At 39.6% G+C, this 22,500-nt stretch overlaps 2 protein-coding genes across 6 annotated transcripts in view; one reads left to right on the forward strand and one right to left on the reverse strand.

The window, feature by feature from the left end:
* LOC308399355 (adenylate cyclase type 1-like) overlaps nt 1-22,500 on the reverse strand; it is a 74,156-nt gene that overhangs the window by 46,079 nt on the left and 5,577 nt on the right. The window contains exons 3-4 of the mRNA XM_080886580.1: nt 20,230-20,348; nt 14,849-14,960 (exon numbers count right to left, since the gene is read on the reverse strand). Coding sequence (XP_080742706.1) covers nt 14,849-14,960; nt 20,230-20,348 — 231 coding nt within the window. The remainder of the gene's footprint in view (nt 1-14,848; nt 14,961-20,229; nt 20,349-22,500) is intronic.
* Nucleotides 4,332-12,722, forward strand: LOC308399358 (uncharacterized protein). 5 transcript variants are annotated; one of them, XM_080886583.1, is made up of 7 exons: nt 4,332-4,480; nt 5,956-6,024; nt 6,135-6,183; nt 9,166-10,191; nt 10,351-10,506; nt 11,327-11,419; nt 11,696-12,722. In XM_080886583.1, exons 1-7 carry the CDS (start codon nt 4,341-4,343, stop codon nt 12,005-12,007), a joined length of 1,845 nt encoding a protein of 614 aa, XP_080742709.1. In that variant the 5' UTR covers nt 4,332-4,340; the 3' UTR covers nt 12,008-12,722. The 5 variants fall into 5 exon arrangements, with proteins under 5 accessions (XP_080742709.1, XP_080742712.1, XP_080742713.1 ...); XM_080886584.1 differs by having other exon boundaries at nt 4,435-4,480; nt 6,135-8,862; XM_080886586.1 differs by lacking the exon at nt 9,166-10,191.

Consider the following 22,500-nt stretch of genomic DNA (forward strand, 5'->3'; position numbering starts at 1 on the left):
GTAGGGTCCATCTTACAATATAAAGTGCCTTGAAGCGACTGTATAAATAAAATTGAATTGAATTGAATTGAACATGGCCTAAGATAATTAACACTACTTAACAATATGAAGTTTAGGCTACACACGTCCTTGTCCTAATGATTGTACACAAGAGTTTTCTGTCAGTCAGAGATGGGCAGTAACACGTTAAAAGTAACGTGTTACTGTAATCCATTAAATTTTTTTTAAGTAGTGAGTAAAGTAAGGGATTACTATTGCAAAAAGTAATTAGATTACTATTACTTTCCTGTAAGCACGCTGCATTATTGCATTACTAAAATGTGATTTTGTTTGTCAGTGTCTCATGACAATGATGTAAGCACGTGCGACGTCCATGGCAGCAACAGACATGTATAGATCATTAATGAATAATATGAAGTGCAGCAAAGAGTACGACCATGCAGCGTTTAAAGCTTGGATGTACTTAAATTACTCAAAGTTTTAGTCCATAAAAAGTGACAAAAACATTATCATCCGCTGTACATTCTGCATGGGAAGAAAACTTCTTTCTACAGCGAAACATTAACCTTCAAATCTGAGCAAGCACCAGCACGCTGCCACAGGAATGTGAAATTCACAGAGAAACCCACAGATGCCCCCACTGACATGATCACTGTGGCACCAGGCAAACCTCCACCCGCCCTACTCCTGCTAAACAGGTGAAAATAGATTTAAGAGCGACAGGACTCAGTGCTGCTGAGTCGTTGATTTTTTTTTTTCTGTGTTTTACTTGCATCTATTTGAAAGAGTGAGTGTAAACACAAAACATTATTTTATTTTATATGCTGGAATATACAGAAAATAGGTTTAAATGTTAAACAAATTTCTTCCAGTCAAAGACTGTTGCATATAATTTAATTTTGCTTGATGCAATGTGCATGAAGTTAAAAGATTAAAACTAATAAAACAAGTTTTTAAAAGAGACTTTTTCATTTGATTCAATTTTATATGATGGCTATGCAGAAAAAATAGAATTGGCAAAGGTCTATTGCTTTACGTATTCAGGTTGTGTATCATGTTTTTAAAAAGTAGCTAAGTAATAAAGTAATTAATTACTTTTGAAAATAAGTAATCAATAAAGTAACAGGATTACTTTCTTGGAGAAGTAATCAGTAATTAGTAACTAATTACTATTTTCAAAGAACTTGACCAAGACTGCTGTCAGTGCTTAAGTGTTAACGATAAGATGACACCAAAGCTGGTGAAAGAGCGCTTGACACAAAAAACACTGCAGAAAAATACACAGATAGAAATGAAGGCTACAAGCCTGACTGTATATACTAACAGCATTTTTGTTAACATGTTTTCTTTGCAGGTGCTTGGAAAGAGCTGATGTCATGTTACCAGCGGTGGATAGCTGTTGCTGGTTTGGGCTGAAGTTTGTACATTCTTGTCCTTTTCCATGGAGTAAAGTCTACGTAATGTTCACGTCTCCATTACTCAAAAGTTGTAAACCGCTTTCCCATTTTCCGACTATTTCCAAAAAAAAATTAAATAAGCAGATTATAGTAGAAATCCATCTATCCGTCCTCTTCGGCTCATCCTTATCAGGGTCACGGGGAGGCTGGAGCCTGACCTGTCCAGGGTCACCCAGTCTGTGGCAAGGCTAACACAGAGAGACAGACAACCATTCGCACTTACATTCACACCTATGGCTAATTTGGACTCATCAGGTAACTTAATCCCACTAATTATATGTCTTTGGACTGTGGGAGGAATGGTATATACCAGATATCAACACAATTTCGATCTGCTCCTCACGTGTTAACCTCTTCAACATGTCAATGGCTGTGAACAAAGGCAAACTTGTAAATAACTCATGAAAGAATAAAGTTACGTTGAAACCAAGCACACCATTGTTTTTCTTGTGACATTACCAATATGTCTGATGTGTCACATGGCACTCTTCCTACTGATAAAACAAAAGTTGTATCCAAGATGGCCGACTTCTAAATGGCCACCATGGTCACCACCCATCTGGAAGAGTTTGCCCCCTCATATATACTAATGTGCCACAAAAAGGACTTTAATATCACCAACCATTCCCATGTTATTACGGTGTAGCCATATAAATGGCCCATCCTGTATACAACAGCAGTTGAAGTGGATCCGGCATTAAAATATGTACAGCAACTGTGGGAAGATCAAAGCAATTTAACAGGTGTGCCCTGTATACAGTGAACCACCAAGATCGCTGCCAGGAGTGCAGCTCAGCTTGATTGTCAGTGCACACTCGAATATCAGAACAATTGAATGAATGGCTGTGCAATGCTCAAACTCTCACTTAGCTACAAAGTGTCATTTAGTTGTGTGATGGACTAAAAAAATGCCTTCAAAACTTTTTTTTCTCTTTTTTTTTGTTATCCTCCTTAATGAGTTGCTGATGTCGCTGAATAACCAATAAGAAAACAGCATTACCTACACATCCCAGCATCACCCTGTATATACTGACTGAATGAGCCAGCGCAAGAAGTCAGGCCAATCATTCACCTAATTATTTTTTCACCAATTAACCAACTGGCTCTCTCTGCACTGAAGACTGCAAACAGCCAAATGGGAGATGACGCACTCTTGTGGAAGAGTTTGACAGCAAGCTGTCGAGGATATGAATGGCTAACAACATGAATATCTGAAGTGGGGAGAATGTGAATGCTGTTTCTGCCACATATACAAATAATAAAACCACTAATGCCTTTCATATCATCATTTTTGGTCTATTTTTAGTTTATTTGTAAGTCTCATCACTGTCACCAACTGTGTGTTAATGCAAACAACTCGTGATCGAAATGAATAAAGTATTAAAGCAGCAGATTACAGTCAGCACTTTGCTTCCAGGCTCTGAGATCATCACTCCTCCAAATATGCTATATATTAAATTAGGGAGTAATGAGTAAAATATCTCTCCCGGAGCCTGCAGGTGGATGATGTTGACGAACAGCACTTAAGAGTGCAGCAGTATTTGCATGTCAGAAGGAGAGATGGGGAATCCTACAGCTTAAATAGGCCACCAAAAGTGGAAGGATGTATTTTCTAAGTGACATGAGGAGACTGGAGCATAGTATGTGTGTCCAACTAGAGTTTCCTTCTTCAACTACCTCCCAAGCTTACATCCATTAATAAATTATTGTTACTAGTTCCAGTAATACATGTTACATGGGCTTGGCTAGCTCCCTATCACTGGAAGCTAAACAGAAGCTTGACATAAGTTTACTCTCTGTGCTGTGGAGACAGTCTGGCCTGAGATTTGGTCCCACTGTGGAGCAGTTTATAGTACCTTTCAGACTGTTCTCACCCAACAAAATCCGTAGTTGGTTTCTACCTACAGCAATTCTTGTAACCATGTTGAAAAAGAAAAAGGCCACAAAAATTAGTAAATTTCACTAACTTCAAAAATACATTAATATACTGCTCGAAAAATATCAAACGGACACTCTTTAATCAGAGTATAGCATCAATTCAGTTAAACCTCAGGGATATCGATCAGGTCAGTGAAGTAGCAGAGAGGTTGTTAATCGGTTTCGGCTGCTTTGGTATTAATTTATTGTTGGACAGGTAGTCCAATTTCACCAGGATACCACATCAATACATGCTATTACCTGAATGTGAAGGTTTCAATCAGAAATAGACTTTTGAGGGTGGCCTGAGGGCCTGACATCCTCTAGTGGGCCCTGTGCTCACAGCCCGGCACAGTTAGCATTTATGCCGTGTGCTTTTCAAGGGTTCAATTCAGTTCCATTCAATTCAAATTTACATTTGCATAGCACGAAATAAAAACAACAGTCGCCTAAAGGTGCTTAATATTGTAAGGTAAAGACCCTACAATAACAGAGAGAAAACCTCAACAATCAGACGACCCACTTGGCAACTGTGGGAAGGAAAAACTTGCTTTTAACAGAAGGGAACCTCCAGCAGAAACAGGCTCATCTACTGCAAATGTTTGGGGCTAAAGACAGGAAGATCGGTTCACCCTGAGCACATATGGACAGATGTGAAGGAGTCTGGAGAAGCCATGGAAAACATTAAGCTGTCTGTATCATCATTCAGTATGACCGCTATGGTGGTGGGTCAGTGATGGGCTGAGAAGACTAACAACAGACCTCAAACAGGCTAGGTAACAGCACCCTGACTGCCATTAGGTACACTCAAAAAAATCAACTAGGGCATGTGTTTGATTAACAAAGTAGTAATATGTTTACATCACATGAAGAAATCATTTTTATGCTCATTAAATGATTCATTCTTTTTTGTTGAATATAAATCAAAGAAAACTTTGATGAGTTAAATTCGTTCATGGCAATCCAATGAGAATGAGGTCCATCAAACCAAAGGCTCTGATAGCGTCATGTATTGCGCATGCTCCACGCCCACCGGATGCGGAAAGGTCCGTTGAGAAGTTAACGAGCGCACGTGGAGTTACTTCTTTGGCATACCTGATAGTGAGGTAAGTAATATTTCTTGATATATTTATTTAGGTTAGTGGAGTGAGAGATAAATACTATTAGTTAAAAATTTTTACCTGTGTAGTGTGGAGATTTATATATAGCAGGGAGGTTGTAGACCCAAACATTTTTCAAATGTAAGTCGGTGAATTTAATGTTTTTTTTAAAAACTTAACCGGAGTCGCTAATTGTTGTAACAGAGCAAAAACTGATGAGGTTATTTTGGTAAGTTCGTTTTTTTGTTTTTGTTTCTGTCGACTTTGAATGAGGTGTGTTTCATGGTTATCTGCGTTGGTAGGATTGTTTTTCTTCTCTGGAGTTAGCTAACTTTGAAGAGCGGGAAAGCCGCGTAGAGCCGTAACGTCTTCGCTTATAGCTCCATGAATGAAGGGTTACTTTCTGCTTAACCGGAGTTGGTGATTGTTGGTAGTAGTGGTAAGACTGACCGACATGGTTTTGGTGATTTTATGAGTGTTTTATGATGCTCTATCTAAAATTCCTGTTTTTGTCAGTGGAGTTTAGTCGCGGGCAACCGCATTAACTGGATTGATGAAAGGTTTAATTCAACTAAACCAGCGTTTAGGGGAGTTAATAACAAGGAGTAAGATAAAATCTGTCACAATAATTGCATGTGCATTTTCTTTTTTTGTAATATATTCACTTAATTTTTGAATTCAGAATGATTTAGGTGGATAATTGTTTGGGTTATAGTTTCTCTGGTGCTCTGCATTAGGCTGACTAACGGTGCGTTCACACCGAACGCGATAGACGCCCCTAGCTGATCTCGTGCACATTTGCACCTCGAAGCGCGTCCAGCATGAACTGGTCGAGGTTTATATGCAATTTTCACGCGTATGAAGAAGAGATCTGGGAGGAAGTAGTGCCAGACGGTATGTTATTAAAATGGCAGCTGTCAATCTAGCGTTTGAAGAAAGAGTCTCCCTTCTCTATTTGCTGTGGAGAGCAGAGCAGTGCCTAAAGGACGTCCTCACTGTACCTGGGTCCATCAGGTCTTCCACAAGCGTGAGCAGTTTGGTGAGTTTCACCACTTGCTCCAGAAGCTCCGTCTGGATGACGGCCGCTTTCAGCTGTACCACCTTCTGTCCCTTGCCGAGTTTGAGAAGCTGCTGTCCCGCAGATTTTACCAACTCGAGCGGTAGACGTGATAAGCGCGAATGCACAAAATGCACCACACAAACTGCAGTGCGTATTTTACTTCGCGCTTCAAAGGCGTCAGTCGTGTGAAGTAGGCAGAAAAGCGTTTTCTCAATGCAAATCTGCTTCCGAAGTTTAGCTGGACCCCCAGTCGCGCTTCATCGTGCTCCTCCATTGACTTTACATGTAAACCTGAAGCTCTGGTCGCGTCTATCGCGTTCGGTGTGTACGCACCGTAACAGTCTTCACATTTCACAGTATGTAGATATTAACACAAATTTGTCAGAGTAATAACTTTGTTTTAATTAATTTCTCTCCCCAGAAATACATCACAAAATAAAGCCACATTCCCATGCTCTGAGATTCTTATGCACCTCCTCAACAATACATGGTAAGTTCATGTTTGCCTTATTATTATTATGTTATTTATTTATTTTTTTTGGATGATGCAGAAGTTTAATCTCCTTGACGTTTTCTAATGCATATTTCATTTTTTATCAGTGACGTGTATGTGGCAGTGCAAGCATTGTGTTACCAGAGAGAGCAGCAGGTACAAATTACTTCAACATTATAAACTACATCATCATTACGGAATAGGTCAACATTATCTGTGCATATATGTTAATTGTCCGTGCACATTTAAGACTTGGAGTGGACTGAACACTCATGTCTATAAAGCTCATTCATCTCAGTTTACACAGACAGCTTCAAGTTCAGTAACTTTTAAATGTGAGTTATGTGACTGCAGTGACGTCTTCTCTGAGAGAGATTTTTTTTGTCCATATTGGAACACATCTGCGAAGTAACGAGACAGTTAGTTGTGTGTTTCTTGGTTGCCCTTTCAAGACAAATATTTACAATACATTTTATACACACAAAAAGAGGAAGCATCATCCACACACACTTAAAGATTTTAAAGCCAGTGTAGTTACACGTGTGGACCCAGTTCAAGTGATAGAGTCCTCTGATAATGTAAGGGCTAGCTGTTCTGAAGATGTATCCTATGGTGAATTTGAAAGTGAGTCAGTGACAGAATGTGATAATAGTGCTGTTGAAAATCAGCCCGAACTAATTGAACGTAAATTAGCAGTAATATTGTTGAAATTGGAACACATATTTCATGTTCCAGCAAAAGGATTAGATGAGTTCTTAGAGGAGTTAGTTTTTCTGTTGAGTTCAGCTAGTGTACCTCTGACAAAACGTACAATTACAGAAATTTTTAAGAGCCATAACCTCCATATTAGTCAGGCTGTTATTGAAGAGCTTGCAAATTCTGTATGTGTTTCTAACCCTGTGGCTAAAATATTGGGAAAGTGTGGCCCTCTTGCCACTCCTTATAAAAGAAAACTATACTACATACAAAATTTTAGGGTTGTAGAGCCTGTTGAGTATTTTTTATCGATAGACCAAAGGAAGTCATTTCAGTACATCCCTTTATTACAGTTATTGCAGGAAATATTGAGTCACAATAAATTGCTGGATAGAGTGATTGAAGAACAAATAGCTCAAGAAAATAGAGAGAATCTGAATGGTGATCAGAGGGTTTACAGATCTTTTCGAGATGGGGAGCATTATAAAAGAAATAGCTTTCTAGATGGTGAGAAGTTGAGAATTTCTATTAACCTTTATATTGATGATTTTGAGGTTTGTAATCCTCTTGGGACCTCACGGAAAAAGCACAAGCTTTGTGGTGTATATTGGGTCTTGGGCAATTTACCACCTGGTTCTCATTCAGCCCTTTCATCCATTTATTTGGCAATCCTTTGCAAGAGTGAAGATTTGAGGACATTTGGGTTTGAAAAAGTCTTTGATCCACTTTTGAGAGATCTGGTAACTTTGGAGCAACATGGTGTGTTCATCAGTCAGTTGAACGAGTGTATTAAAGGAACTGTGAGCTGCGTCATAGCTGACAACCTAGGAGCCCATGGGCTGGCAGGTTTTGTGGAAAGTTTTTCTGCTGAATACATATGCAGATTCTGTACAGCTAAAAAATCTGAAATAAAGTCAGTGACTGCTGATGATTTTGAGCATAGAACACCGGAACTTCATGAATTCCATTTGAAGCGTGCACAAGAAACAGCAAGTGCTTGTTGTGGAGTTAAGCGAGATTGTATTTTGAGTAAGAATCTGAGCCATTTTCATGTCACTGCAGGCTACCCTCCAGATGTAGCACATGATCTGCTAGAGGGCATAATACCAGTGGAGCTTGCGCATTGTTTTTCTTTTTTAATCTCTAAAAAGTATTTCACCTTAGAAAAACTTAACAACTTGATCCAAAATTTTGAGTATAAATGGGCAGATAAAACCAACCGGCCTCATGCAATTCCCCAGACTTTCTCATTAAAAAAAAATATTGGTGGAAATGCACATGAAAATTGGTCTCTGCTTCGTTTGTTGCCTCTAATTATTGGTCCACTTGTTCCAGAGGATGAACCTGCATGGCATATTGTTTTGGATCTGAAGGACATTGTGGAGCTTGTTGTAGCCCCTGTCCAGTCTGATGAGTCGATTTCCTACCTTGAGTGTAAAATCAGTGAACATCGCCAGAGATACCAAGAACTTTTTCCAAACAACAGTCTTCTCCCTAAACATCATTATTTGGAGCACTACCCTGCTCTGATTCGGCATTTTGGGCCTCTTGTCCACAAATGGACAATGAGATTTGAGGCGAAACATAGTTTTTTTTTAAACAAATTGCTCGCCATACAAACTGTTTTAAGAACATACCTGTTACACTTGCCAAAAAACATCAGCTCGTGATTGCCTCTGACTTGCACTCTTCTGACCATAAGACACCTTTAATGGTAAATGTTGGCTCATCAGTACCAATTGATGTTCTGAAAAGTGATATCGCAGTAGCTATAAAGCAAAGATTACCAGATGAAACTGATGTCCATATTACAAAAAGCGTGTCATACAATGGCATGAACTACAGCACAGGAATGATAGTTGTTCATGGGCAAATATTTGGTTTGCCAGAGTTTGCAGAAATTCTGCAGATTTTTATTTTGCATGGCAGAATATACTTTTTTGTAAAAAAGTTCTCTGCTTGGTATCGAGAGCACTTCAGAGCTTTTGAGCTTGACATGTCACATGCGAGAGAGGTGTCTCTGATTGAGCATGGGGAACTACTCGATGACTACCCGTTAGCTGCCTATTCAGTGGGAGGCCTGCGTCTGGTTACTCTGAAGAGACACACTAACTTGCAGGGTAAACAGGAGTGATGTTTGTAAGTATTTTCCCCCTATATCATCTGGCACAGTAAATAATACATCATACTTTGCAGACCAATTGCTACTTAATTTATTGAGAGTAGATTTCTTTTAAGCATCTTATGCAAGAATTGTCATTAATTAGAAGAATGCAAGACAAATCTGGAAAATGCACTATTCACTTCTCCAGTAAAAAAATTCCTCGAGGCCAAGGTGACATCATCAAATTATCGTTGACATTAGAATTTGTTACACACACTCGCACAATAGTCAATGAGTACATCTTTATTTATTTTTTTAAATATTTGATATTTGTCCAGGTCAGCATGATGCCCCAGCCCATAAGACTGAGGATCATTCTCGGAGAAGATGATGCCAGGAAACTAATTTTACCAGCTGGGATATCAGACTCCATTGAGGAATTGTGTCAGGAAATAAAGACAAATTTTGGAGTGCAACAGGATTTTCGTCTTCAATATCAAGATCCTGATTTCGGAAATGATTTTGTAAATCTGACTGCGATCTCTGAAATTAATGATAAAGCAACTTTAAAGGTTGTATACTTGGATAGTGTGCAGTTGCAAAGTTTTACAGAAGATGGAGTGACATGTCAACCAGTGCGAAGTCCAACACATTCCTTTTCAAGCTCTTCAGACACAGACAATACAAGGCCCGTTTCATCGTCAGGTTCATCACTGTCTACAAGACTGTCAGTGTGGCCAAGTGTCTTCACAGTCCCTCATTTCAGCTATGAGGCTGAACTGCAACTTGAAAAGGCCAATGCTGAGTTCATTGCTGGTGGAACTCATTTGACCCCCTCACCAAAACTGAAATCCCACCTTTTAGAAAGGCTGGCTGAAGAAATAATAAAATTTAAAGTCTATCCAACTGACAATGACCTGAATGAAGTTGCAGAAGCCCTTGTCAAACAGCATCCTTGTCTGAGGGAGCAGGGATCCTTTAATGGCTGTTATGGTTGGAAAATTAGCCTCAAGTATAAAATGGCCAATGTCCGGACCAAACTGAGAGGCCTGGGCTATGCTGAGGTGTTGGTAAATTCACTAAAGAACAAGGCCCAAGACAAAAGTAAGGCAGCATTGAATGTGAAAAAGCCTAGAAGAGCAGAAGTCAATTACTGTCCGCAGTATCCAAAAGGAGAAACCACTGACAGCCTGGAAAAAGAGAGAATTGCACTGCTTTCAGAGGTTCAGAAGAGAAACAATGACAATATAGTGACAATGAAAATGCAGAAGACTTTTTCGTACAGAAGGCAAGAAGTTATTCAAGGACAGCCCTTTATTGCAGATTTTAAAAGCAGATGGCCAGCTCTGTTCACCGAGAAAGAGGTGCATGTCCTATATGTCTAACTTTTAGAGTGTGTTTGTGGTTGACCAGTTATTTCTTGCTTCACTAATATTGACATAACATAGTGATAAAACAGCTAATAATTCCTGGTATGTCCTTCCTCTGGTGCATATTATAAGTGCATTGTTCATGTTTTTCAGATTGACAAGGAATTCCTGCGCATATCGACAGTACCGCTGCTATCTAAATTCTTTTATGAGCTAGACTTGTACACTCCACGCATGATGGAGCTCTTTCGAGGCAAAGGTGGGGTGGCTGGCAGAAAAATGAGACACATCATGGTGGCCATCTCCAAGGTGGGTTAGATCTGTGCTTAAGAACTTTTTATGCCCATAATCTGGCAATTTTATGAGCAAAGATATCTATACATATGGTAGGCAAAAGTCCTAAGAGGTTTTCATATTTTATACAAATTATATAAGCATCAGTCTTATATTAATAAGTAATTGATAAAATCGTATGGTTAATTTTGATCAAAATGGGGAAAAACCCCCCCAAAAAAACATTAGTGTTGCCTCATTTTGTGTCTGATTTGGTTTAGACAGATGTTTTGAGGTGGCTGTAGCTCAGGTGGTAGAGCAGGTCAGCTACTAATCAGAAGCTTGGCGGGTTGGTCCCAAGCTCCTCCAGTGTGCATGCCAAATATCCTTGGGTAAGATACTAACCCCAAGTTGCTCACCGATGCATTCATCGGAGTGTGAATGTGTATGAATGTTAGACAGTAAGCACTAAACCCGGTGGCGCCAGTGTTCGACAGCCTCGACCTCTGTCAGTGCGCCCCAGGGTGGCTGTGGCTACAATGTAGCTTGCCATCACCAGTGTGTGAATGTGTGTGTGTGTGAATGGGTGGATGACTGGATATGTAAAGCGCTTTGGGGTCCTTAGGGACTAGTAAAGTGCTATATAAATACAGGCCATTTAAACAGTTTAGAAAAAGTGATTGGGTGAATGAATTGTTGTATAAAGGCAGCTTTGAGTGCTCTGAGTAGAAAAACGCTATATAAGAACCAGTCTATTTACCATGTGGCCTTTTGGACTCTTCCAAACTAAGTATTCCTTTTTCAAACTGCTGCCTAAAAGTTAAATATTGTCATTATGGATTCCCTTTTTTCTTAGGATGACACAATACATACAAGACGAGCATGCATCCTGAAGTCCTTGTGTGTCTACCTGAATGAAGACCATGAGAAACTTGTGAAGGAATATACGGTCAGTTATATTCACAAGTTGTTCTGTGTTATGTAATTTGCTCCAGGAGTTATGGGTAATTTCGATATATGAAATGGTAAAATGTGACACCACGTGTGAATAAAAGATATTGCAATTGGTCCTTGTTTTGTTTCATGTCAAATTTCTGAGGTGTGAAACCAGAGACATAGAATTTAGTAAATATATCAGCATATTCACGCTGATTGCTGAATTCCTTTTTTTTTTTTTTTTCATATGTAGACTCAAACAAATGTATTATTATATTTTACGTCACAGAACACTGAGGCCAACACTGAAGCCATGGAACAAACTGTGATGGGAGTGTATGTCATACATCAGGAGGGTGCGGAGCCTGGAGATGACCCAGAGAACATCGGTGTCCTGATTGAAGGCGTGGAGGTTCTCACTGGTTTGAGGAGCATTGCAATTGCTTGTGCTCTGTTATTTGGACTGATATACTGTCTGAACCTAAGCTACCCACCGGAGCTCAAATGCACTTTTGAAGTCTTGCAAAAGATTATCATGAAGCTGGATGGACAGAGGTTGTCATCCAAGGCACAGTTCCTAAAAAACAAGCTAATGGGGTGAATGAGCTTGAAACGGACTCATGCAAGCCAGATATTTTTTTTTTCAAGGTTTCTGCAATGCAAATATGTGTTTACTGTTTTAAAATTTAAAATTGTAAGTTATAAAATGTTCATATAAACTATGTGGTTTGCTCTGTGGCTATTACACAAAGATTGTTCGTCCATAACTTAAAGTCTTATACACTTGAAGTGTAAACACTGATTTTTGCCAGATGGCAATTGTTACAAAGGCAAATGCACACTGGTTTTCACAAATTGTTTGAGTGGAGCAGTTATGCTCAAAATTGAATGTTTTCTCCACACGTTAAATAGCATAAAGTCACTATTAATGGATACAGCCTGATTAAATGGAGGACTAATGTATGCAAGCAACATAGTAATGTTGTAATATTATAGTAATGTTGAATGTTATGTCTGAGCTTTAAATTGTGTTAAAATTCATATTGTTGTTTGCAATGCATATTTTACTACATTTTACGAAAGTTGCTTTGGGGATAATATTTTTTGTCTGCAAACTATTCAACAGACTTATTTCATTTTTATTATTAGGGTTAGGGTTATTTTATTGTATTTTTTCTTTCAGTCAGCATGTCTTGATCTGGAAGTTCTGTGGTCTTGGTATGAGATCGTTAAAGGGGAGAAAGCTAGGCTGAACTGGGATCCTGCCAACTGTTTTAAGAATGTTCAAGCAAAATAAAAGATGGTTTTGCAAGTTATCATTTATGTATGTTTCATTAATTTAATTAAAAGTAATGTTTACATAAGCAATACAAACACTAACTGAAACATGATTGGTGTAAGTACTACAGACATAAATTACATTTGTTCATTCAACAAGATTAACATTGGTGAAACAAACATTTTACTAGTTCATGTAACAAGACTGACTTTTGATGTGCCAAAGTGTTTAAACAATATAACATGAATTTAAATTAATTTAATTAGACTAACTTGGTACAAACATGTTAACTGAATAAAAATCAAATTAACTGAATGTTAATGTTTAAATTATGTTACACTTACAAACATATTTAGTGTTGAAACAACACAATCAAGATGGATTGATTTAACATGATTTGTTTAGATGGAATATAGGTGGCAAGATGAAATTAAGTTCATCCAATGAATTATTTTTTGAGTGTATCAGGATGATAACTTGGACCCGGTTTCAGACCCCACACTGCTGCAGTGGGTCCTGGGTTCCTCATGGTGCATGGCAATGAAACCTGCACCAATCTCTGGGACATTATGTTTTGGTCCATCACTGGTGTCTTTGAATTCAGCTCTCTGCAGATTGATAATCAAGATGATGAATTATTCAATTATTATTTCCATCCTTTTAAACCTAACACATTACGCAGTCCACATGGGTTAGATATCCAGCATGTGTTTTTTCCCCCAATTTTTTCCTTTAGCTTTTTGAGTAAAGCATTTAATTTATTTTTTGTGGGGGATTTTTCATCTTGGTGCTTTTAGGGGTTGGGTTTTCTATAATGCTGAGTGCACATGAAAGAATAAAATAGTTATCCATAAATCCCTTCCAATTGTGCTCCTTGCTGCTTGTTAAACTGCTGTTGCTTTCACTGCTAGGTATTGTAATGACAATTGTAAATTGTAATTTACTGCATAATGTGTAAGTGCTCAGGGTAACTGAGTTACAGTTTTCAGTTAATAAGATCAAATGCATTTCTAGCACCTCTTTTGCTAGCTGTGTAAATAGATGACTATTTGATGATGTATCTTCGGTGACACACCAATATCAACAAGTGGCTACCATATTAGTGAAACTCGGACATTTGAATCTGACAAAGTGGAATTCTGAGAATGGAAGAATTTACAGCCAGCAATTGGTATTTAATCTCAATCAACTGCTCTTGTATCCTGAGAACAGGTGTCACGGGGTGGAAAGAGACAAGTTACCTAGGGTTTTTTATTGTGCATGTTTTGCTGTGTTTTACTTTTTTAATATTTTAATATTGTACAGTGTTTTATTTTTATGGATTTTATTGCATGTTTTTATGGTATTCATTGGAGGAGCCCAATAAGAGGGATGGGAGACGAGGAGGCAAAAATGGTGGAGTGAACTGTATCAGGCGGCGGCGGCAACAAGCCCAGACGGGGCTGGTAAAGGTTGGCGTGCAGGACGTGGGAGAGCAAGACGACGCCAGCGAGCAGAGAAGCGGAGGGAGCTGTTCTGCTGCTGGAATAACTGGAGGCCAGATCACGGTGGGGAATCAGTGGCCAGAGGGACAGCGCCCTAACTCCCACGGCGAGATGGGCTGGTGCCGGTTGGCGTGCTACAGGAAAGCGGCGGGCAGAGTTAAGAGCTCTGCCCATCTGGGGTAAGTCTCACGACTTATCCAACTACAATAACCGTAGCCATTAATAAGAATAGTGACTGTCGCTGCCCCTCTCTTCCAAAACCCCGGAGCGGAAACACTGATAGGACGGCGAGGACGCCGCCGGGTTTTCCCTTCTTCTCCGATTGGCTGGATTTTTAACTTTTAGTGACTTTTACACCGTGGCGGATGCCACTGGACTTTTAATGTTTTTGTTTTATTGATTTTTATTGTGAGTTTTCCCTGGCCAGGGTTGTTTTAATTGCTTTTGCATTTTTAACTGTTTTGTATAATAAATTATATTTTAGTGACACAGTTTTTAATTCAGTGCATTCCCTTGGCTGCTCCACTGCTCCGTTCATTTTTGAGGAGTGTTTCCCTTCTAGAATAACACCTGTGTTAAATCACAATTCCATCCTTTACACAGGCTTAATGTGATTTTCATGGTCTTTGCTATTAATTAAGTATAGATAGTAGCCAGAGAGGAAAGGGAGAGGACTTACTGTAGCCAGTTCATCAAACTTCCCAAAGAGTTCATTGAGCAGCTTGACCAGTTCCTGAGCTGTACACTGAGAAGCCAAGCTGGTGAAACCCACAATGTCTGCAAACAGGATGCTGTCGAGACAGAATGAAAAAGAGATTTTAATCTAAAGTGAAGCGCTCAGTTCACGATGACAGCTGATTTTGATTCCTCCTGCTCTCCCTCCTGTTCACCATCAACCAAACATGTTGTGGTTCTCAATTCAGTAAAAAAAAAATACACTCAACAAGCAAGGATGGGATATGTTAACTGTACAGAGCAATGTTTTTCTTTAACAAAACAATACCAACAGATCACACAGGAGCGACAAATTGACTAATAGTGAGCAAACAGCAAATACTATAATCCAATCTCTGATAAGTGAAAGCATCTTTTAGGCCAAACACTAAATCAATTACGGAGCTAAATTGCCTGCTTCTGGCTAGCTGCTGAAGTGGGGTGGAGGAAGGTGTTGAAAGCTACTTAGCCCCTCATTCATTTGCTCAGAGGCAGGCCAGATGGCAGCAAAACAAGGTGTTATGGATCTTATTGACTCAGTGGAAAATCACTGCTCTCGGTGGAGTATAGGGATCAGAGCCGGCTTGTGCTGTGTGGAGCTGATCATAATGGCCTAGGTTTACTTTTATAGATACCACTTGAGAAATAATGACACATGTTTTCCCCATAACCTCCAGCCTGTGAGGTTTTTAAGTAGTAATAAGGATATTATGCTACATGTGTTAGGCCTTCTATTCTTTTGTGATACCTTTTACAGTGGCAGATTGTAGTTTGATTTAAGACAGAGGTAGGCATAATCAGGCTTCTAGTTTACAGTCAAACAACAGCTGCTTGCATATCATTTAGCAGACTGAGCTAATTTTAGCTGCAAGAGTTGATTAAAATAGTTTTTTTCTTTTTCAAATGCTTCTGTTGACTAATTTCTAAGGAGACCTGTAAGATTAGTCTTAATTTCTATCATACATTTACTGTTCCTGCATCGTCATATGAAACATGTCAAACTTCAAATAACGAGGTCCCCTGTTTCCACTCCTGGCTCTGTATAATGTCAGTGACAGCACTAATCCCTGGTACAGCAAATTCAAGTTGACAATTTTCACAGTTTTTCCTAGTCAGAACTAATTTGTTTTCAGCACTACATCATTGCATCTGTCTCATTACTTTTTGCTAGATTTGCTGGAAATCAAACCTTCCCAGATGAAATAAATAAAGCAGAGTCAATAATCTTAGTGTAAACCATGTCATCATCAGTGAAAAATGCAATATTAGAGAGAAAACCCTAATGAGCAGGTGCTTGGCAATAGTAGGGAAAAAGAACTCGGTTTAAACAGGAAGAGATCTCTGGAAGAACCAGGCCATTCATGTTAGTAATCTTGGGCATTCCTGTTCAACCTGTGGGTAAACCTTGACAGACTGTAGTTGCTAAGCAATGTTCTGGATGAGGGAGGGGAGGTTCAGTGAAGAGGAACACCAAACCTGACCACTAGGGATAAAATGGACCACAGATTATCCATTTTATATAAACAAATGACCAGTGCTCTAGTTTCTGTGTTTTCTCAAATGTTGTTAAACGGCTACAAAAACAGTCACAGAACAAATAAGACTACACACCAGACCAATTACACGATGACAAAATGTTTTTTGTTACACAGGCGCACACACATTCCCCTCAGTCACTAAAATGAGTGAAAGCTCGATAGCATGAGGAAGGCCTATTTTCTGCATCGTGACTGAGTAGCTGCACTCTTTTTTTGGCAGTACACTATAGTTCTTGAGGAGTCTGATGTATGCAAAGCTCGGATCACGACTGCCGCTCGACAGAAGCGCTCCGTTGTGCCATTTATCTTTGAATGGTGCTGTGCTGCAGATCGTGCTGATGTGTGTTGGGGGCAGTGGGGTAGAGAGGAGAAGGTGGCAGTGGTGCCGGAGCTAAATAGGTGTATGATCAAACGTTCTCAGGGTCACATCAAAAGGCGGACCAAATCTGGGGGGCTGTATGTCTCTGCTCTGGAACATGGAGGTGTTTTTTTTTTTTCTTTTTTTACTGCCATGTGTTTATGTGTGTATGTGTTTCCAGCAGCTCCCCAGAGACGAGCGGGAGCATGCTCGCTGAGCACAGCCCCATGATGTTTGGCTGAGTGCCAGTAGAGGCTGGTGAACAGGCGGCGATGTTCCTGAGATGTGAGTGAGTGTGGGAGCCGAGCAGACAGACAGGCAGACAGTATGAGCAAGAAGAGAGTGGGGAGGATTGTCTCTTGACAGGAGTGCTGTTGATATGCTACCTAGTCCTCGACTCCTACCCTCAGCAGCACTAATACAGCTCTCCTATTCTTTTTACTGCCTCGTTGGAATGTAATCAGCTCAAAGTCAAGCCAAGTTCTCACACACATTTTTCATTACAAGCGCATTAGAGCTGGCCCATCCAATAGCTTTAAAAATTCACCTGTAAATATTAGCTGCTTGATGAGTAGATTACTTATTAATGATGTAAATTACAAAATGTAAAAAAAATCATAAAATGTTCAAATCAAACTCTGCTCAGATTATTGTTTTTTCTGCACAGCCAACAGTCAATGAGCCCAAAAGATGTTTAACTTACTATATGTCTCAGATAAAGTTAAAAAAAAAAATTCCAGATGTTTGAAACTTATAGTTTGGACTGGATCAGGTGAAGCTGAACCATTCCTCAGGGCATTTTCACACCTATACTTCAATTGCTTTAATCCAGATCAATTGATCAGTTTATTTGTTTTCACACAGAGAAAAATCCAACTGAACTCCAAGCAAATGAAAATGATTCCCTACAAACCACGTGAGAGTGTTAAGTCTGCTCATTGGGCAGAAGCAACAAAAGTAAATACAGGAAGAAAGTATTATGTTCTGGACTTGTAGAACATGGACAATTACAACTGGCACAGCTAGTTGCTAGCCCATGTCTATGGTACTTGCCTGCATTAAGAACACAAAGCATACGTGGTTACTGGACGTTTTTTAGCTCAAGCTTGCAAGGTACACCTGTTAGTCAGACAAATAAACTGCTCTCGAGTTTGTCTGGACCACCTTTTCCAAAGGGTCTCGACGCAGTTGTTTTGGTCCAAATCCAAGTGTGATTACTGTGTTCACACCTGGACAAGTGAACCACACTAAGTAGGAAAACGAATCAAAGTTCGATTTCAACGGACTAAACACCGCAGGTATGAAAACGCCCTAAGTCATGCTGTAATAGGCCTAGGATGCTGGGGATTTGTCATGATGTTGTGGACATTCATTCCTGTTAAATTCACATTGACACAAGTTAAAAATATTTGAACTTCAGTTAGCTTGCAGTCCTTTGCAAAAGGCTGTCAAATGGGAGTCTCCGATAGATGCCACTTACAATTAGAAATGGACGACAAGTTCACTGATGGCATTCGAGGGGACCCGCAATCGTATGCTTCAACTCCACTTTTATAGAGATGAAAAGGTTTGGAGATAGGCAAGAGAAATCGTTGATCATATTCACTATACTTGAGTCCAGCTATTGGTTGTACTTTTCATATAATGGATTTACAACATGACTGCATAGCGACAAATAACTCAATAGAAAACTTCTATACTGATGCACACTCACCATTATGTTTAACTTCGTCTGTTTTGTTCTTTATCCATTTTACAGTCATGCCCGTTATTATCTTGCTTGAGTTTTAACACTGTTTGTATAAGAAACATTCTTGCACTGGAGATCTACTGCCTCTTAATTGCAACACCTTTTGTTAGTGAGTTTTGAAACTGAAGTATTTCATCTGTCATTTTGTCTCCTTTGGTGCGATAGGGTGCAAACTTAATCATTACCTCACTCTAGCATCTAGCTCTTTTAGTTGCTCGATGGGACCGCTGTGTTCGACAGATAGCTGCTAACAGTATTTTCCCATTGAAACAGTAGATTTTAGGGCTCCTTTACAAATGAAACAGCTGCTTGCTGATGCTGAAAATGATCCCATGAAACCAGTGAGTGTGAAACTAAACAGCTTGAAAATGAGCTACAAATAAGCAACAAAAATGCGATGGGAGCTGGAGATACTCTGTTTGATCACTTAATGTTAAGTTTGACCAAGTCTGCTTTCTCAAACTTTTCTGTGTTGAAATTGCAATTTAACAAGCCACAGTCATGTGAAAAGGACATTTCCACAGGATTCTAACCAGACCTGTGAAAAACTGAGTGCATTTTTACTGCCAGGAATTAAGAGGGTAAGTAGCAGTCAAGTGTTGTGTGCCACGTCTATAAAACCAGGGGGTTTGTTCATTTGCTGGAGGATTCAGGTGGGTATAAATACAATGCCACAAACAAAAGTGGAAATACCAGCAAATTCATCATCAGACTTTGCATAGTTTAGAGAAAATGCAAAATATGCAAGGACTATATGTCCGACTCTACACGCTCATTTAGCATATTTAATGTTGTAGGAGAACAAGAGGCCAAAATAAGACCAAAGTACCAATTTTAAAACATGGTGGTGAGGAGAGGTGATGATTTGGCCTTTTTTGAAACTACAGGACCAAGACAAGCCATCTGTCTGACAGCTAAAGCCTGGCTAAAATTGACTAATGCAACAAAAGACTGAAAAAGAAAATAATCAAGGTTTTGCAATGGCTCAGTCAAAGTCCAGACGTCAACCTGACTGAAATTCTGTAGCTGGACATTAGAAGAGGTGCGCATAAACAAATGCCTCTAAACCTCTGTGAGCTGAAATAATGTTGTGAGGAACAGTGGGCCAAAAGTCCTACAAAACAATGTGAGAGATTGATGAAGTCATACAGTAAAAGATCAAGTCATTCAATTTATTGCTGCTAAAGATGGTTGTACAAGCTAAGCACATGGGGTGTGCTTAGTTTTTTATAGGACTGTATAAAAATCCTGTGAAAACGTCCTTTTTTACATGACTGTAAATAAACTTGTGTCTAACTGTTAAAGGAACTTTTGATTTAGAGTCATAAAGATGTTCCAGTATGTGCCCTCATCAAATGATCTCACCAGGGCTTCTAATAAAAAAAAAGCTCAGGTTTTAATCTGTTACACTTAATGTTTAAAGTATCGAAAATATCTGTTTTTAAAGCAAATTTTTTGCATCTGCAATATGTATGTGAGGCAGGAAAGACAATTATTTTTAATCTGTTTATGGTGGCAACAGCACTCTGCATTGCCCCCTGTAACCTTTATGCTGCCTGATTGCATCTGCGTTAATGGCTAATCTTAATTGCTCTGCTTCTATTCTTGACCTTGACGTCACAACCAGTGACACCTGGATCAAAACACTCCAGTCGCTCCGCACACGTCTGTGGTCCACAGTTGTCATGACACCCCCATACCTGACATTGTCATGACGTTGGATGTAGATCTTATGAAAGATCCTCTCAGGCGGCTTCAGGAAGTCCTCCTTCATCTCCATGGCAACATTCCTGGGCAGTAGGCTCATTAGTAGACGCTCCTGAAGAAGAAAGGGTTAAAAGAGGAGAGAAGGATATAAAGTGTATTTTTGTATTCAAGCATAATAAGTCATTTTGTATTGCAGTTGCAGATATCTGCGAGCAAAAAAAACAATCACAAGGAGGCTTTTTGGCAACCAATCAGGGAATACACATTATCCCAAGAATGCAGCAGCTGCCAAAGGATCAGCGACCAATCTCTAGGCTTGCATGAATGGCAGTTTAGCAAACAGTTACACACCAGCTTCCATCAACCTTTAGCAAAAACTTTTTTTTGCTAAAGGTTTTTCCCTCATTACCAGTAGTTACCAGGTGGTTACAGACTTTTCTGTGTGCCTAATTCACTTGACTCCACATTGTCACATGTGCAAAATGGCAGACAAGTTATCATCACGTGTTTAGTGGTCATGTGACTGAAAAACCTTAATAAATCTTTCTTTGAGTACTGCCACCAGTATTTCACCAGACTCAAATTTTCCCATGCACATATCAGATTTAATGTATGTCCAAAAAGTAGCCTTGCTGACAGGCTACTTTTACAGTGCAGCCAAACCTGGAATGGTGGCTGAGTGTAGGTTAGTAAGCTAGTCACTTAGCCACTTAATTAGCCCACAGCTAAGGCTAAGGGGTTTAAAAATCATAGATGTTAGCCTAGTGGCTAGCTTATCCACCTAAGCTAAAGTAGTTGTTTGTCGTGGCAGATAGTAGCAGTTTCTCAGGCACGGCTGGCTGCCGGCGGAGCTCACGGGCGCGTCACTGCAACTCCCCCTGGCTTCTGCTCCGCGGCTGCTGAGTGAGCCCTCATCTGGGACTCTCCTCAGCTCTTTCTGGGACAGTGGCGCGGCTGCCCCTCTGTTGGTCTTCCTTGGTCTCTTGTGTTCTGGGGGCCTCTGGATGTCTGGAGTTTTGATCTCCTCCATACCTGCTTCATGCCCCCCCCCCCACACACACACACACACACCCTCTAGCAGATCATTACATGAAGGAACCTTTTTAAAAAAACAAGCGCGTCCATGCTCACAGGTGTACACACGGGTGATCACACCCACAAACTACACCCTTTTTGGCTCCTACCTCAAAGCACACTGTGTTCTGTTGATCTTATGTGCTGCACAATAATGTTTAATATTTAGTATTTACTGTCATATTCCCATATATCATTGTGATGTTGTTTATTCTATTACTCTTGTTCTCTTCTGCTTGTTTTCTTTTTTCTTTCTCAACAGGTGATCCAGGTGATTGATATATGCATTTTCTTTTCTTTTTTTCTGCCCATTCTGTTGGTTTTTGTTTTTTGCCCTTCTCCCCCGTCCCTCTTCTCAGCTGTTTCTCTTTCCCTCTTTCTTTCTCCCCTTCTTTCCCCAGTCAAGTCTGTCCCGTATTCAGCAAGTGAAAATAAAATAAACAATAAAAGGTGAATCAAATGGACCATTATGGCAAGGCTTGAAGAGAAAAAAAAATAAAAAATAAGCAAGTCTTAATATAGAAAAAGCATTTACACAGCAGAGAACACTTTGAGATTCAAGGGGCTTTAAAACAGACACCCAACTGGTAATAAACATAACAAAGGAAGTAACAAAACCTTCCTTCCTGGTTTGGTGAAGTAGTGTCTTTGCAACAGCGCTTGCTGCAATACCGTTAGAATCCCAAACATTGCTTATTACGTGTTTCATTTTCTGACTTTCACAAATGAAATATTTTTTGGTTATTATGGATGACTATTTTTCCAGCATTCTTCTATGAATTCATTCATGGTTGAAAAAGATCTGAGTATGGTATGGTAGTTTCATCCAATTCTCTGTCTAATTCTCCCATTGTACAATACTTTCTAGATATGCATGCCCATGTATGTCTAGAATGCAGCCCAGAGAACATTTGAAAGCTAATTTAATGACTTCATCAACAACATCCTTTCAGCACAGGCATAAAGTGGCATTTACACCTAGAAGCAGATTTGTTTTTGTTTGTGTGAATAGTCTCAGTTGCAGCGGCATGAAGTATGCTTGAAACTCTAGCAGGATGTCAAGCGGTTGTAAATGCACAATGAATCATCAGGCAGCTATGGTGAATAGCTGTTGAGTGGCAGGGTTATAAAAGCAGCCAGGGCTCTCCCGTGTCTCCCTCCAACTCTTTTTCACATAATACTTCCATTCA

Source organism: Rhamphochromis sp. 'chilingali' (genome assembly GCF_963969265.1).
Source record: "Rhamphochromis sp. 'chilingali' genome assembly, chromosome: 7".
NCBI lineage: Eukaryota > Metazoa > Chordata > Actinopteri > Cichliformes > Cichlidae > Rhamphochromis > Rhamphochromis sp. 'chilingali'.